General features: G+C 44.7%; 1 protein-coding gene across 6 annotated transcripts in view; it reads right to left on the bottom strand.

Annotated features, from left to right (window-relative positions):
- Window positions 1-990: 990 nt before the first annotated feature.
- The window catches only part of LOC123759510 (major facilitator superfamily domain-containing protein 6), a 51,701-nt gene continuing 34,508 nt past the window's right edge, over window positions 991-18,183 (bottom strand). For 5 of the 6 annotated variants that reach the window (XM_069335052.1, XM_069335048.1, XM_069335049.1 and 2 more), the window contains 5 exons: window positions 15,862-16,030; window positions 7,069-7,213; window positions 5,325-5,476; window positions 2,349-2,501; window positions 991-1,246 (listed from right to left, as the gene is read on the bottom strand). In XM_069335052.1, coding sequence (XP_069191153.1) covers window positions 1,146-1,246; window positions 2,349-2,501; window positions 5,325-5,476; window positions 7,069-7,213; window positions 15,862-16,030 — 720 coding nt within the window. In that variant the 3' untranslated portion in view covers window positions 991-1,145. The remainder of the gene's footprint in view (window positions 1,247-2,348; window positions 2,502-5,324; window positions 5,477-7,068; window positions 7,214-15,861; window positions 16,031-18,183) is intronic. The other variant, XM_069335053.1, reaches the window with a different exon arrangement.

Raw genomic sequence — 18,183 nt, 5'->3', positions numbered from 1 at the left:
CAATATTTTGACTTGTCATATTTTGACAGTGTATGTGTCATCACTTGTCAATGATACAGATCTATAATTGAGGGAGTCTTCCCTGCTGCCACTTTTGTAGATTGGAACTATGTTAATTTTTTTCTACACATTTGCTAGGATTCCTGTACACAGGGATGCCTGAAAAATCAGTTGAAGTGAAATGCTGAGCTCAGGTGCACATTCAGAACCCATGGTGAAACTCCATCTAGGCCAACTGCTTTGTTCTTACTTAGCTCCTTGAGCATTTTTTCCACTTCATCTCTAGAGACCTCTATGTGCTTTATGTTGTTCTCTTGCATTCTTATTGTGTCTGGTTCTCAGAGGATTTCATTTTGTACAAACACACTTTGAAACTATTCATTTAATGTTTCACACATAATTTTTCATTTTCTGTGAATCTGTTTCCCATTTTCAACCTCTGAATATATCCTTTAACTGCAATTTGTTGTTGATGAATTTATAGAATAGGCCTGGTTCTGTTTTACATTTGTCTGCTATCCCTTTCCCAAAATTTCTTTCTGCCTCTCTCTTCACTGCCGTGTAGTCATTTCTCGCATTTTTGTATTGCTGGTATATTACACTGTGGCCGTCACACAGTGTATGTGTCTATCACATGTGTTCCATTCCTTGCACTCAAACAGTTCTTCATTCTTTATGACAATAACATGGTTATAACGCTGAAAAAAGAGGGCTTTATGAATAGAAATAGAATCCTATCTGAAGGGATGAGAATTTTAGGTATATGCTATCTTCAGCAAGCTCGTAGGTGTCTTGAGATGAATTTATCACAAAAGTTAATAGGTTTTAAAGTACATATAATTTAAATGTATCCCCATGGTGAATGCATTTGCAGAAATTCTGAACTACAGAATCTTCATTGAATATATATATAAATAAGTATAAATATATTTCTCATTTCAGCTATACTTCAGCTAAAGGTATTATGTAAGCCAATATGGAAAGCAAGTGTGATAGATACTTTTTATTTATTTTTCATTGAGGTATGCAGTGTGTTAACACTGCATAAATGCTATATTTAACTACATCACTAATTTTGATACAGTATATGGAACAAATATCCATATAATAATGCTCAGAATTGAAACTTATGTACTAAACTCTCGTCACAGAGAAGACTCTGCTGTAACTTGGTTCACGAGGACATGTGCAGCATCGTTATCCATCATAGGGAGACACTCTCCTGCCTCTCGTTGCCTTTCCTCTTCTGAAAATATTATTAGTATACTGCAGATTATTTCTATATACAATATCTGCTGATGGAGCATATTTTCCTTGTGATTTATAAAATGTATCCCTTTGGAGATAGAGATTTTTCCACACCATTAAAGTGATGTATCATCCTTTAGTATTCAAGCATCATTCCTTCATCAGCTGAAATATTTATCATAATTTGCTTTCTTGTGTTCCCACAGAGTATCTCTATAGAATGCAGTATGCATCTATTTATCAAACAACACTTTAAAAATATTTCTTTCAGGAGCTTGTTTACCATTTCTGGTTATCTTTAGTGCCATCTATTCCTCATCCTTGTACTCTCTACCATATACTTCTCCACTGATCTATTCTCTGGTGTGCATTACTCTTGGCTAAATCATTCCAAGGCAGAATACTGTATTGAGCTTCTCAATACATCACACCACATAATATTATTATTATTATTCTGTCTATCTGTTAACTATCTGTCGATCAAACATTATATCTGCTCTGTCTATCAGAATATTATAATTATAATTAGTAATGGTAATTTCTTCTCACAGACATAATAACATAGGATAAAAACCCACACTTGTGTATTTGTTTAATTTATGGAAGGAATTTACACCAAGTCTTTCGTACTCTCCTGAATGCTTATCAAGGTCTGAGTGTGTGATTAGGACCAGACTTACATCTCAATGTCTAGTCACAGTCTAATAGACGTTGAGATGTAAGTCTCGTCCTAATCACACACACTCAAGACCTTGATAAAGCACTAAGGAGAGTGCAAAAGACGTGGTGTAAATTCCTTACAAAAATTCACAAAACACAATTGTGGGTTTTTATCCTAAATAATTATAATGTTCTGTCTATCTGTTGCCAGACAGATAGACATAAATACATAAATCTATAGATGAAATAAATGAATCCACAACTCCAGAAATAAATATCCATAAATATTAACATTTTAAATTTAAAAAGTAATTTATTTTCAGATTTGTTTATTATTGCAGGTTTAATTTGTTGTTAAATTTCAGCAAACTTTTTTTTTATGATCAATTATGTAAGTATTTTTCACAAGAAATTACATTTCGTCAAATCAGTCACTTTACCTCTTGCTGATAGCTTTTTCTTGATGTAGCAGAAGTGAATGAGGACATAAAGAATTCCAGAGCCAGCAGCTATACCACCATAGGCCCTGAAGGCTGCAGGAAGGCCCAGATTGTTAATCAGGTGTCCTCCCACCAGGGACCCCAGGCCACGACCTGCAACACTATAATTCTAAATCATCCTTCATAATCTAACCTGTCTTCTGGCCTAATACCTTGCATTTTAAATGGAATCTAATGCTGTTAATAATGTGGCAGTTTAGAAAATTTGAAGCACCGTAATACTGACATTTTCTATGCATCGCCCTCGATAGGTTAGGTTGGTTGCTTGGGTGTGTAATTACCTAAGTGTAGTTACAGGATGAGAGCTACGCTCGTGGTGTCCCGTCTTCCCAGCACTCTTTGTCATATAACGCTTTGAAACTACCGACGGTCTTGGCCTCCACCACCCTCTCACTTAACTTGTTCCAACCGTCTACCACTCTATTTGCGAAGGTGAATTTTCTTATATTTCTTCGGCATCTGTGTTTAGCTAGTTTAAATCTATGACCTCTTGTTCTTGAAGTGCCAGGTCTCAGGAAATCTTCCCTGTCGATTTTATCAATTCCTGTTACTATTTTGTATGTAGTGATCATATCACCTCTTTTTCTTCTGTCTTCTAGTTTTGGCATGTTTAATGCTTCTAACCTCTCCTCGTAGCTCTTACCCTTCAGTTCTGGGAGCCACTTAGTAGCATGTCTTTGCACCTTTTCCAATTTGTTGATGTGCTTCTTAAGATATGGGCACCACACAACAGCTGCATATTCTAGCTTTGGCTTAACAAAAGTCATGAACAATTTCTTTAGTATATTGCCATCCATGTATTTAAATGCAATTCTGAAGTTAGAAAGCATAGCATAGGCTCCTTGCACAATATTCTTTATGTGGTCCTCAGGTGATAGTTTTCTATTTAGAACCACCCCTAGATCTCTTTCTTTATCAAAATTTGTTAAAGATTTCTCACATAATATATAGGTTGTGTGGGGTCTATGTTCTCCTATTCCACATTCCATAACATGACATTTATTAACATTAAATTCCATTTGCCAAGTGGTGCTCCATCTACTTATTTTGTCCAGGTCTTCTTGAAGGGCATGACAATCATCTAAATTTCTTATCCTTCCTATTATCTTAGCATCATCAGCAAACATGTTCATATAATTCTGTATACCAACTGGTAGATCATTTATGTACACAATAAACATCACTGGTGCAAGAACTGAACCCTGTGGTACTCCACTTGTGACATTTCTCCATTCCGATACATTGCCTGTGATTACTGCCCTCATTTTTCTATCAGTCAGAAAATTTTTCATCCATGATAGAAACTTACCTGTCACCCCTCCAATATTTTCCAGTTTCCAGAACAACCTCTTATGTGGAACTCTGTCGAAAGCCTTTTTTAGGTCCAGATAGATGCAGTCAACCCAACCATCTCTTTCCTGTAATATCTCTGTGGCTCGATCATAGAAACTGAGTAAATTCGATACACAGGATCTTCCAGATCGAAAACCATACTGTCTGTCTGATACTATATCATTTCTCTCTAGGTGTTCTACCAATTTAGTTTTGATTAGTTTTTCCAATACTTTCACTATTACACTTGTCAATGATACAGGTCTATAATTGAGGGGGTCTTCCCTGCTGCCACTTTTGTAGATTGGAACTATGTTAGCCTGTTTCCACACGTCTGCTACGATTCCTGTACACAGGGATGCCTGAGATGTGTGTGTGCATGCGTGCGCGCGTGTGTGTGTGCGAGCGTGTTTTTCTGGTTAGGCAATATAGTTGCATGTTTTATGGAGTTGCCAATTGAGAGAATGGGTTGCATATCCATCAATATATTCTTTAATTACTGTCTTGTTAATCTCTACCCATTACCTCTCAAATGACACAGCTATTTAAAAGTAATGTACTAAATTGAGTTGCACATGTTTAAAAATAGTTATAAATCAAATGTGAAAATTGCATATTGCTATTGGAGCACAGGAAAAAAATCTCAAATAGCGACTGAAGCAGTGTAGGAGTTAGGTAATTCCAGAAGAGTTACCCTATGGATTTGCCATTTTTTATATTTTTTCTTCCCTGAGGTTTTAATGCAATGTGTTGAGCATGTCTAATCACATTGACTTTAAAATTAAAGCACATACATTATTACATAATTATTATTTATTATTATGTATACAACAATACATCAATATAACCTTCTCATTGGGAGTAGAGGGCACTAGAGAAAGGAAAAAAAGGTATAGAAGCACGTAACAGGAAATATAGGATCACAGTCATATAGATGTCAGGCTGAAGAACTGTAGCAGGCAGGGGTCTCTCAAGGCTCAGTACCTTGCCCACTGATGTTCCTAACCTACGTGAAAGACCTACCCAAGGGAATGTATTCATACTTGTTAGTGTTTGCAGGTGACACAAGGCTCATGAAAATAATTCAAACAGGAGAACTCAAAAGTGCCTGCATTCGTGAAGCAGTCTTGAAGATGACAAACCAATAGGAGTGAACTTGAATAATGTTATAGATGTTTTGTGTTTCAATGGTGAATTTTGAATGAAGGGCTGTAACTATCTAGTAATGATGCCTGGCTCACATAAATGAGTTGTAATGGAAAATAGAAAAGGAAAGAATGCATGGCAGTTTGGGGCAGGCAAGGAAATCCCAACTGTCCTTAAACTACCATTTGAGAATGGTCTGACTTTCCTTCTCTTTGTTTATGTTTGTAATGCCCAGTCTTTATTGGTGTTAACTCCAGCTTTTATCATGTGTCTGTTGCACCCCCTTGCATTGTATTCAGAAGGTATATAGCCTAGGTAGCTGGGAGGTCCAGGCAAATATCCCACTTAGTCTTCAATCATAGTGTCATTTATTTCATTATAATTTTGAAAATTTAGTTTTTGAATAGAGTGAAAAAACAGCCAGCTTCTGAAACTTACCAAGAGAGAAGTGTATGGCCCCTGTGAGACCAGTCATGGTAGCCAGAAGACCCTTGGGAGCAAGGATGGAACAATAGGTGATTGCTGCCACCCACATGAGCTGGTAGGTGAACACCTCAAGCACCTCAAAGGGAAACACCAGCCACGGGTCACTGGAGAAATGTCAACAAACTTGCAATTTATGAATTATAATAGTGATTTTTTTTTTACCTTGGGTCTATAATGCACTTATGTAAATAAATTGCAAATGTGTGTATATGTGTAATTACTTTAGTTTATTTATAGGACAAGAGGTATGTGTGTATGAAATTACCCTAGTGTAGTTGCAGGATGAGAGCTATACTTGGTGTCAATCTTACCAGTACTCTTTATCATATAACACTTTGAAACTATTGACGGTTTTGGCATCCACTACCTTCTAACTTAACTTGTTTCAAGTGTCTAGCACTGTGTTTGCAAAAGAAAACTATCCAATATTTCTTTTTTTGCTTTGCTTCCTTAGCTTGAATCAATGCCCTCTTTTGTGTGTGTGTACAAAGGGGGGGGGGGGGGGGGAAGAGGGTGAAAGAGGGAGGGGGGTAAAAAGGGAAGATTGGGGGTTGCAGGGCTGGTGTCAAATCACTGGGTCTTTTAAGGTCTCATTATGTTCTCGATTGTTATGAGAGATCATGCTTTATCTTAAAATATTGGCCTCACATGTGTGGTTACTGTATCCTCAGTGACTATTGATATTCGTGCAGGCTATCCTTATTGTTTCCAATATAGCATGTACTGGTAGGTTATCTTGTTTCCATGACCAATGATTGTAAGTTTGGTATAATGGCTGCTGCTGCTGTCATGTTCTCTAACTCTGTAAACTGTCTACCCACTGGTTCTTTTTTTCATCATTGACTTTGACAGCTCCCAAAAATAAGTCTTTCCATGTCTCTGACTCCAGGAATTGTCCAGCCAGCAACTAGTCACATCATGTCGTCTGCAGTGTGTTACTTGTTGTAGTCTTCTGATTCAATTTTTTTTCATAAGTGTTGCATCACCTGCAAACATCATCATAAAGGAATTGATCTATCTAGCCAGATTGCTCACATAGGTCTAGAACAGAATGGTTTCAAGTACTGTACTGATCCTTGGAGGACAGCACTTAATTGTTACTTCTCCCCAACCAAACATTGTCTCTCACCATTACTTTCTCCCTTTTTTTTTTTTTTTCACCAGTCCTCCTGGCAATACTAGTACGAAGTCCACTCATCATTACCTTTCTTGTTTTACATTTGGCATCCTATCATAGAGATCTGTTAAACTGAAAAGGCATGAGTTCCTTTTCATAAATTATCCTTTAACAGTTCTGTTTTCCTTTTCCTCAATTATCGTCCTCTTTAAGAACCTTTCCATGTGTTTGTATAGTTATTCATCGCCTAGTTCTCTATGGAACATATGATGTATGTGATCTAATTTGCATATCATATTCTGTATATGTTACCCTGTATATCATCATGCATTGATACTTAATTTATAGAACAATAATATTCATAATATTGATTATGAATATTGATGTATGAATATTGATGTATGAATACTGATGTATGAATACTGATGTATGAATATTGATGTATGAATATTGATGTATGAATACTGATGTATGAATACTGATGTATGAATATTGATGTATGAATATTGATTATGAATACTGATGTATGAATATTGATGTATGAATATTCATTATGAATACTGATGTCTGATGTCTCACTTGATGTATGAATAACCGATGTGCCTGATAGCATAGATGAAGAAGGAGATTATGAAAATGGTGGGACGGCGAAGCTTCTCCACTACTGCATCAGCGATGAGCATTACAGGCATACCAACCAACGACCCCACCGTCAGTGTCAGGCCTGCCAACACAATACATGTTAATGAATACTGTACTTTATCCAAACTTTTTTAAGTATTTTTGTTCCATGTGATATATATGATACCAATAACCTCAAGTGGTGTTGAAGCCACTATGCAACCAATCCTCTTGAATAGTACATCACATTTTGATGCATAAATTCCCTAGGGTCAAAAACTGATGCACTAAAACCGTAGCATCTCTCAAAATTGATGTGATGTCCTGCTTTCCAGTTGTGGGGTGCTTGCTTTGGTTAGGTTTAGGTAACTTAGTATATCAGTTTAGTGATGAAATGCTTGAGAGGACAGGTTGGTCAAACATCTGGCAACCCAGAACATTTCCACCAAATGATTTGCAGCACAGTGCTTAGCATAATAAACTTGCAACCAATTGGTCATGGGTTTAATTTCCAAGCAGGACAAGACATCTGGACACATTATTTGTTCCTGTGCATGATGCCTCTGCTCACCTAGGTACCTGGGAGTTAGATGACGTGTGGATCACATCCAGGGAAATATAGTTAGTTGTTGGCTAAAAGGACCTCAATAAGCCTTACAAGTTTATTGTCCTCCATAATGGGAAATTAAAATACTGTAGCTGGGGACAGGGAGGACCCCTTAGACTAGGTAATTTAGTCCCTTCTGCCAGATCATTTGTTGGGAATCTTCTTGAGGGTGAATAAGCAACTGTTTAGGAGAGGCTACAATAGCTGGGCTAGACACATTCCAACTATGCACAGTATTCCAATAATAATTTACCACTTTCCCGGGGTGCAGTGGTAAAACCCTCAACCGGCACTTCATGAGCGTTGGGTTCATATATTGGCCGGGGAGGATTGACTGGGCACCAATCCTTAACTGTAGCCTCTGTTCACCCAGCAGTGAATGGGTACCTAGTTATTAAATGAATTGGCGGGTCGTATTCCAAGGAAAATTAGAATTAAGGACCTGCCCGAAATGCTATGCACGCTAGTGCTTTACAAGAATGTAAGAACTCTTGTATATACAGGTATAACCAAAATAACAAAATGATTTGGGAAGCAAGTTCAGAAAGCTGTAGCCCAAAGATGGCTAGTTATTTTACTTGCTGGCATGGCTTTTTTAATTATTGTTTTACATTATATAGTTATTAGTTATATATTTATATATTTAGTCATTAGTTACCGGGTACTGTATATATTTGTATATATTTGAGCTGATAAGTGTTAAGGGGGCGTCTGGTTGGCATCTGGGTCCAAAAATGCAAAAATGAAAACTCATTCGATTTCAATCAAACTTTTTTGACAAGTTCTATATGAAAAGTGTTTCATCTGGTCCAAGTTTCAGCATTGTAGCATAAATAGGAAGGGAGAAAAAAAATATTGAAGTAGTTGTGAAAATTATGCAAAAATGGTCAAAATCGATTATCAATCAAAAGTGTCAACTGAAATCATAACTACAACTCTTTGCTATCACAATAGCATATATTAAACAAATATTATTATTAGTTTAATTGGAAAAAAATTTTAAGGAAAAAAAAAAAACCAGCGTTGAATGTAATGAAACGCCATTTTCTGGGTGAGTCCCGGAGGCTCCCCGGAGCTATCCCAGGCTGATATGCTAATGTCAGACTTTGGCATCAGTCATGTGTATGGAGTTCTTAGGCCTACCGGGGACCACGGCCAGAACCGGGCCCCCTCAGAGAGGCAAGGGGAGCAATGGCCTATAGAAGCCCCCGTGTAGTTGGAAGCATTCTATGTCTGCCATCGACCGGAACAGGCACCCAGAAAGGTAAGCGCCCCAAAACAAACCCCTATTCTGGTTAAAATTGCTACCTAATACCGAACTAGTGGATAGAACTCCCCAACCGAAAACAAGCAAATTAGTGTGACGTCACACACTGCCGCGCCGCTGTCTGCGCAGCTCCCCCCTCCCCGGGAGGGGGAAGGGGGAGCCCCAGACCCCCCGCGCCGGCTACCCACACCTCAGTTCTTGAGGCTGGATGTCAAAAACGCGAAAAACCGCCGACCGGAGGGAGGGAGGGATGCCGGGGAGCCTCCGGGACTCACCCAGAAAATGGCGTTTCATTACATTCAACGCTGGTTTTCTGGGGGGAGCCCCGTCGGCTCCCCGGAGCTAACTACCCACAGACAGAAAAAGAGGGACTTACCCGGGAGGCGGTCGTCGCTCACCCCTCAACTCGAAGCCGAGACAACTGGCTGCAACCGCCGACCCAAAGCAGCACAGGCCCGACGAGGGCCAGGGACATTCACAAGGTAACGAGCAGCCAGGACCCTGTTCGACCGCCAAAATCCCCGCGCCCGAATATCAGACCAAGACATATTCCCAAAGACGGCAGCAAGAGCCGCGAACTTACGAACGTCATGGGCACGGGGATAGACCGCAGGCTGGCTAGACCTAATAACCCTGCGGACGACCTGAGAGACCCGAACCCGCGAACAGGGAAGAAGGGAAACCGGATCAACCCACAGCGCGTCCCCGGACACAGAAGCTGTGGCGCGCAAATAACGGCGAAGCGCCGCAACCGGACACAAAACATGATGCACCCCCGGCCTGACCAACCAAGCATCAACCACCCATGGACCCCTCCGGAACGCAGCAGTCTCATTCTTCGCCAGAAAAGAAGGAGACGGCTGCAAACGAACAAAACTATCACCACGACCAAAAGAGCAGAAACCCCTGCGCCGGAGGAGAGCATGAAGCTCCCCTACCCGACCCCCAGAGGCCAAAGCCAACAAGAAAAGTGCCTTGGAAAAACAATCCTGGACCGAAGGGGCCACAACGAAACGAGGAGATGAAAGGAAAGCGAGCACTCTGTCCAAAGACCAGGACGGCTCAGGCGACGCATGAGCAGGCCGGAGGTGAAACAATGCATGAGACAGCTTGCGAAACGGCGCAGACGTAACATCGATACCGAAAGCAAGCTGAAGCGGCTCCGCCAGCGCCGCACGATACGAAGCGACAGTGTTAGGCATAAGATGACGGTCCTGAAACAACCACGAGAGGAAGGACAAGACCACCCGAACAGACAAGGAGCTAACATGACGAAGACGCAAAAAGAAACGGAAGGACCGCCAGGAAACTTCATACTGCCGCCGAGAAGAAGCCCTCAGGTGGGACACCAACAAGGAGGCCACCTGATCACCATAGAGATGATGATAGACTCGAGTCAAAAAAACCATACGCGAAGACTCGAGGAGAAGATCGAACCAGCTACGTGACGTACCGGCCCGATCTGCTGAAAGAGGCGGAGCCGCGGGAAAACCCTCGGGTTCGGACACCGAGCAACCAGCGCCTGAAACCAAGGCTGGGCCGGCCACCAAGGGGCCAGAAGGACAACTCTCCCCTGGTAAGTCTCTAAGCGAGTCAGGACCTGGAGCAACAGCCGAACTGGGGGAAAGAGGTACAGGAACCCCCACCTCGACCAGTCGAGCCGAAAGGCATCGACCCCGACGGCCTCGCAATCGGGGAAGGGCGCCGCATAAACGGGAAGACGCCGCGACCACGCCGACGCGAAGAAGTCCACCTCGGGGCGCCCGAACGTCTGGCAAAGCCAACGGAAGGACTCGTCGTCGACCGTCCACTCCGTGGAGAGGGGAACGAAGCGAGACAGGGCGTCGGCCAAGACGTTGGACACGCCCCGTACGTGAACCGCCAGGAGAGCCAAACCCCGAGAACTCAGCAGACGAGTCACCCGAAGCGACCAACCCCAAAGAGACAAAGACCGCATCGAACCCCCGCGGTTCAGGCAATGAACCACCGGAGAGCAGTCCGAATGGAGCCGAATCGTCGATCCGCGGGCCACCCGAATCCTCCCCAGAGCAAACCACACTGCCGCGAACTCCCGCACCGTACTGTGAGCTCGACGGAAGGACGGATCCCAACGCCCCTGGCCGGCCTGGTGAGCACTGGTCACAAAACCCCAGCCGAGAGACGACGCATTCGTGAACACATCGAGCGAGGGCTCGGGTAGGCGCCAAGGCACTGAACCCCGAAAAACCCGAAGAGGAAGCCGGTGACGCAGCAACCGACGCAAGTCCCCCGGGGGTCGAACTCTGCGATCGCGAGAGAGGCGGAAGGGGGAACCCCGAAGGAACCAGAACAGCCGTCGAAGCCAAACCCGACCCGGCGGGTAGACCACCATCGCGAAGTTCAGGCTCCCGCACAGCCCCTCGAGCAACCGCCGGGTGACCCGAGGGCCCTCCAGAAACAGACGAAGGCGGGACCGCAGCCGCAGGAGAGACTCCGGAGGGAGAGACAAGGAGGCGGTCCGAGAGTCCCACACGAGACCCAGCCAAGTCCGAACCTGAGAGGGAACCAGATGGGACTTCCTCCAGTTCACCAAGAACCCGAACCCGGCGAGCTGGGAAAGAACCAAATCCCTGGCTAGCAAGCAAGCGGACTGGCTGGGAGCCCAAACCAGCCAGTCGTCGAGGTAGGCCAACACCCGAACACCTAGGAGACGCAAACGAGCCACCACAACCCGTGTAAGGCGTGTGAACACGCGAGGTGCCAGGTTCAACCCGAACGGGAGACAACGAAAGCGGTAACTCAGACGCCCCACTACAAAACCGAGCCAGTCCCTGAACCGCGGATGAATCGGGACATGCCAATAAGCGTCCCGGAGGTCCAGGGACACCATCCAAGCACCCGGCTCCAAGAGGAGCCGAACCTGAGACAGCGTAGTCATCCGAAAGGAGGGGCAATGAACCCAGGGGTTCAGACGGGACAAGTCCAGAATGAACCGCAGGTCCGCGCAGTCCCGTTTCGGAACCGGAAACAGACGGGAAACCCATCTGAGGGACGACGTCGTTTCGACGACGCCCAAGCGTACCCACTCCAAGACGACTCGACAGAGCGCAGGGGAAGAAGCCTGCCCCGCCAGCCCCGACCCCCCAAAGGGGGGAGGGGCCACCCAACGCCACCGCAGGCCGCGAGACACGACCCGAAAGGCCCACGAATCGTGGGACCAGGCGCGGGCGAACAGCGCAAGCCGCCCCCCCATCGCCCCGTCAAAGGAGCAAACCGCGAAAGGGCCGGCGACCCTTACGAGACCCAGAACCCCGCACAGCGCGAACACCGCGCCGACCAGACGAGGGAGGGTCCGCAGGAGGAGCCAACCCCAAACCTGACACCAGAGGCCTACCACGACGAGAGGAACCCCGAGCCCTGGCACGACCTTTCCGGGAAGACCCACCCCGGGACCCCCGGAAAACCAACAAGTCCGACATCGGACGACAAGCCGCCGACGCAGCCTGAATAAACTGCGCCACGGCCAACTCCCCAAACAGGAGAGGACAAAAAGGTGAAGAACGCCTAAGAGCCAGAGCCCAAGCAGATTCCACGGAGGAACCCAGCACCGCCTGCCGACACGCGAGACGGGAAGCATAGAACAGGGAAACCGCATCCCGCAAAATCGGCGTGAACAGCTTCAACAAGGCAGCCGACGAACGCGCAGCCGAGGACAAGGTGCCGGACCCCGGGACGGACCCAAGCGTCCCCACATCCTCCACGAGCCAATCCGAAGACAGCTCCAGGAGGGAAAAGAACCGCAAGGCCGAACACAAAAGGCCCCGAGCGCGCAAGTCCTCCGCCACGAGCGCCGCCGAAAGGGAGGGAACCTGCACATGGAGCTGAATAACGCCCACATCGCGGGGAAGGGCAGGGGCAAACAAGCACTCATTCAGGTACTCAAGGTCACCCCCCAGGAAAACCTGAAGCACCGTGGAAGCTTCCCGCCACTCCAGCGTGCGGGAACGACAGAAGGAATGCCAGGAATCCAGACCAAACAAGGGGCAGTCTGCTAGCCAGGACGACTCCGGAACCTCGTAACGGAGCCAGAAAGGGAACGAAGTCCCAAACCTGAACGTGGACGGATCCATTTCCGAGGCATAATCCGGGTCACGCAGGAGGTAAGCTGCAAAGGCCGCTCGCACCACACCAGGTTGGATGCGATAAGCCGAAAACCTCCGGAAGGACGGAACCGACGTACCCGGGGGAACACGGAACCGTACCCGGGGAGGGGCCGACACCAAATCCAACTCGTACGCAGAGGGGGGGAAAGAAAACCCCACTCCTTGTAACAATAAGCCCCGCTCAGTGGGAAGAAAAACCCAGGCGGGGTCCAGCGGGGCCGAAGGCCCCCAAGTCAGCCCCTCCCCAGCCTCGAGGTCCGTCACCACAGGACCCGAGGCCGAGTCCTCTCCCCAAGCCCCGACCCCACAAGACAAGGACGGAGCAGCCGGAAAAGCTGGAGGAAGGGGGGCCCACTGGTCAGACCCTGAAGCTTCGGCCGGGAGACAAGACTCGAATGCCTCTGCCGCCCCCCCGGAAGGGGCAACCCCCGAAGCTGCCCGAGTCTCGAGATCAAGTAACCCCTGCTCCGACCCCGAAACCCTCAGACGCTTCGGGGCCGGAAGCAGGGGCGGGGGACCAGAACGAACAGAAGGGGAAGGACGAGGAGGTGCGGACTGAACCAGGATCGAAGCGACCCCCACCCCCAAGTCCGGGTCTCGAAAAGCAAAGCGGGGCAGCCCCGGGGCATCCGGGGAAGCAACCAACCGAGCGCGTTGCAACAGACGAAACCTAGACTGCAACGCACGTGCCGCCTGTACCCGAATAGAATCATCAGAGGATTGGGTAAATTGAGTCACAAGCAAGCAGCAACACTCACAGGACTCAGGGTCGAAAGTATCACCGACCCAACAGGCAGCGTGGCAGAGGCAAAAACAATGAGGGTCACCCTGAGACAAGGGGACCGAGCAACCCTCAAACTCGCACACAGCGAGTGGGGACCCCGGGGTCACATCCATCGGACCCACGCGCCCCCTAGGGGATTCCCAGGGTCCTGAGCGTTTACTTTAAGAGGACTCGCGCTCAGGTAGTCCCAGGCAGGGTGCTGCAAACCGGCGCCCAAAACTACCAAGCAAACTTCTAAAGCTGAACCCCAGGGACGTGTACACTCACGGGGACCTAGCAGGGGGCGCCACCGAGGAGAACAGTGGAAGGGCAAAAACAAACTGAATAAAATGACAGAACCCCCCACCAGGCAAAAACAAAAAGAAAAACAAAACCCCGCAAGAGGACAGCGAACCCCAAGGAACAGAGCCGGCCGCGATGTCGGGAATTACAAGCTGAGCAGCACCCTGCGCCCCTACCAGTGCAAACTGCCTCTTACCTGCCGGTAACAAGGGAGAACAGAACACCCAAGAGCCCAACAGGCGGCCGAAAAACCGAAAGGTAAAACGGACCAGCAGAGGCAGACCCCGAGGAGCCTGTGGAAGGTGGCCCCAAGCCCCAAGGGCAGTACTTACAGGGCACCTAGGGAAGGCAGCCCTAGGCGCATGCAGCCCGAGTACTGAAGATAACTCCTGGCTCTCGCACCCACAAAACTAACACCACACTCAAAGCACAGTGCAGTAGCGACACCGGAGCCAGAGCACACGACCATCGCCAATAGCATCAGCCTCAAGAACTGAGGTGTGGGTAGCCGGCGCGGGGGGTCTGGGGCTCCCCCTTCCCCCTCCCGGGGAGGGGGGAGCTGCGCAGACAGCGGCGCGGCAGTGTGTGACGTCACACTAATTTGCTTGTTTTCGGTTGGGGAGTTCTATCCACTAGTTCGGTATTAGGTAGCAATTTTAACCAGAATAGGGGTTTGTTTTGGGGCGCTTACCTTTCTGGGTGCCTGTTCCGGTCGATGGCAGACATAGAATGCTTCCAACTACACGGGGGCTTCTATAGGCCATTGCTCCCCTTGCCTCTCTGAGGGGGCCCGGTTCTGGCCGTGGTCCCCGGTAGGCCTAAGAACTCCATACACATGACTGATGCCAAAGTCTGACATTAGCATATCAGCCTGGGATAGCTCCGGGGAGCCGACGGGGCTCCCCCAGAAAAAAAAGGATTTTTTTTTCTTTTTTTTTTTTAATTTTTTTTTTTTTCATTTTTTTGGGGCGATTTGCATCAAACTTACACACCTGACTGTACGTAAGCCTATCTGTAAGGATGCCAATTTTGGAGAAAATTGGTTGATGTCAACCCCAGCCACAGATTTTAGAACCTTAGACTTTATTCATTTCTGTTTTTTTTTCAATTGACACAAACGTTTACAAAACTCATTCTTTTTTTATTCAATTTACATGAAACTTACACGGTATATGTGGAGGGCATGTCTCTACATTGGGTGGCTTTCATTTTTCTCTAAGTTCATTTATTGATTTTATAATAGCAATAAACATGCCATATTTGCAAACAAATTTTGGGGAACTTTGAACATTTGTATTAGGAAAACTAAAGATGTTTTGGAAATTCTAAATCCCCAAATCCTTTATTATATGCTAATGTGTCAGAAAAGTGTCACAGAATAATTTTATCTGAAACGTGTGTTCTGAAGTGTGGACTTGAAAATGTGTAAAAAACGTTCAAAAAAAAAAAAAAAAAAAAAAAAAAAAAAAAAAAACTCCCTTTCTATTTACGCTGCAGTACTGAAACTTGGGACAATTTAAGCACTTTTCATATACAACTAGAAAAATAATATTGGTTGACATTGAACAACTTTCATTATAATAACCAGACGCCCCCTTAAAATAATTAAGTGTACAACAATTATAAATTATTATTATTATTAGTATTATGAGTGTAAAAGGCGTAATACCCATGAGGTAGCTGGGTGCATGAAGAGTCTCGAGGTAGAGGAAGAGGTAGCTCTCAAGGAAGCCCCAGTTGGAGCCCATCACCAGCACCATCACCAGGTACACATTGATCTCTGGTCTTGTTACCAGCTTCAAAAGATCAGCCACAACCTTATCACCAGATGGCTCCACCTGTTCATGGTATATATCCAGGTGTAAGGTCTCTACAAATCTACTGTTGATTACCAAAAGTAATCGAGTACATTTTTAAAATGATTTAATTTGGTATTTGTAAGAGTAATAATATACAAAAGTCAATAAAGAGTCAAATTTTTCAGAATGTTTTTTAAAATTGGAACACTAAAACATCTGCTCTATAATTTATTGCTAACCCTTTAGCTGTGATGAACGAATATGTTATGATGAGTATGCTATCACTGCAGTCAGCTTCTATGGATACTCGAACACTGCAGGATGTCTTAGGCAAGTTAGTTCATGAAAGGTTATTTTATTGAACAAAAATATTTCTGGCACTCTAATGTCCTCCAGTTATAAAGTCCTATTAAAAATTTAATTGTGTCTTAAGCCATATGATAACATCATGCATAGAAAAGTAATTCCAAACATTTAAAATATACTGGTAGTATAATAGCTAGCAAAATCAACTTGCAACCAGTTGGCCCAGAGTTCGAGTTCAGGGCAAGGCAAGATGCATGGGCACATTTCCGTAGTCCTGATGCCTCTGTACACCTAGCAGCAAATAGGTACATAGGAGTTAAATGACTGTTGTGGGTCACATTATGGAGACAGTAGTTGGTCTATGGGAACACTGATAAAATTACCAGGTTTTCTACCCCTGATAATGGAAAATTATGATTTTTATATATACTAGGTATTATTGATTATATACTTTGTGTTGCCATATTATTTACCTGAAGGGCACTAACAAACAAGTGGCCTCAACAAGGATAGGAAGCCGGTGGCTTGTCAAGAGTCCACTCCATTTGTCCTGATGATGATTTCAAGCTGGATTTTAAAGTTCAATAGAAATTTGGAATTTGCAATTTTGGTTGGTAGGCGGTTCCATGGGTTTATAACTCTGTGCCCAAAAAATAATCTTCTATTTTTAGTCCTACATTGTGGCTTGTTGAGCTTGAAACCATTGCTCCTTGTCTGTGTTACATCTGACCTTTTGAGGAGGATGTCTGGATTAACATACTCCAAACTGTTCAGTATTTGAAAAGTTTAGACGAGATCAGCCCTATCATGTCTGGTTTGCAGTGTTAGCCCTGTGGACCTCAAATTTTCCTAGCACGAGAGTCAACTTAGTTCTGGAATGACTTTTATTACCTGGCATTGAAGTTTCTCCAAAGAAGCTACAGTATATCTTTCTGAAGATGAGGTGACCATGCTTGGATATAATAATCCAGGTGGGGTGCACCAGAGTTGTACAATTGAACTACTACTTTTTGTTCCTTTAAGTCAAAGGTATACATGATTATTCCTAGGGTTTGGTTAGCTTTTTTAACTTCCAGTTTCACTTTTGCCACTACTAGTGACACAGGTGAATGATGGATTCTGACTCCAAGGTCCTTTTCTTCATCAATTTACTGCAAAGTAATGTTAATTTGGTAGTTGTGATGTGGATTGTTATGCCCCACATGTAAGGTCTTGCATTTTTTTATACTAAAAAGCATTTTCCAGGTTTCTGACCATCTGTGGAATTTATGTAGACCTCTTTGTAAGACCTCAATATAATTTTCACTTCCCATTGTACCATAAATCTTAAATGTTATTTGCAAATTTGGGGATGTAGTTTGTAATACAATCTACTGTATTCTCATCTATGTCATTGATGTATTGAATATGACAAAAAGGGGTGGCCACAAAATGGACCGTTGTGGTACCCTGCTCACTACATTTCTGCAGACAGATTCCTTCCATTTTAGCAAGACCCTTTGTTTCCTTTGTTTTATCCATTCTATTATCTGCAGGCACGTTATAAATCATTTATTACATGTCCCTGTAATTTCCTTGCTCATCTTTCATGTGGTACCTTGTCAAAAGCTTTAGCAAAGTCCATGTATACTACTACGTACATTATATTTAGATACCGTAAGTCCTTTATCTGAATAGCTGGTTACCATTTCCAAAGATGTGAGCAGACTTGTAGGGTAGGATCTGTTTTTAACAAACCCATGTTGTACTGATTTTACAAGATTGTTCATTGTAAGATGAATTATTCCCTCTCTTAGGATTTTCTCCAAGAGCTTGCAAATGTGCACTATCAAGCTGGTAAGACAGCAGTTAACTTTTTTTTTTTAATATGGGTGACATTTGCATGT

The sequence above is a fragment of the Procambarus clarkii genome, chromosome 32, assembly GCF_040958095.1.
Source record: "Procambarus clarkii isolate CNS0578487 chromosome 32, FALCON_Pclarkii_2.0, whole genome shotgun sequence".
NCBI lineage: Eukaryota > Metazoa > Arthropoda > Malacostraca > Decapoda > Cambaridae > Procambarus > Procambarus clarkii.
This window is presented reverse-complemented; position numbering and strand designations above follow the sequence as displayed.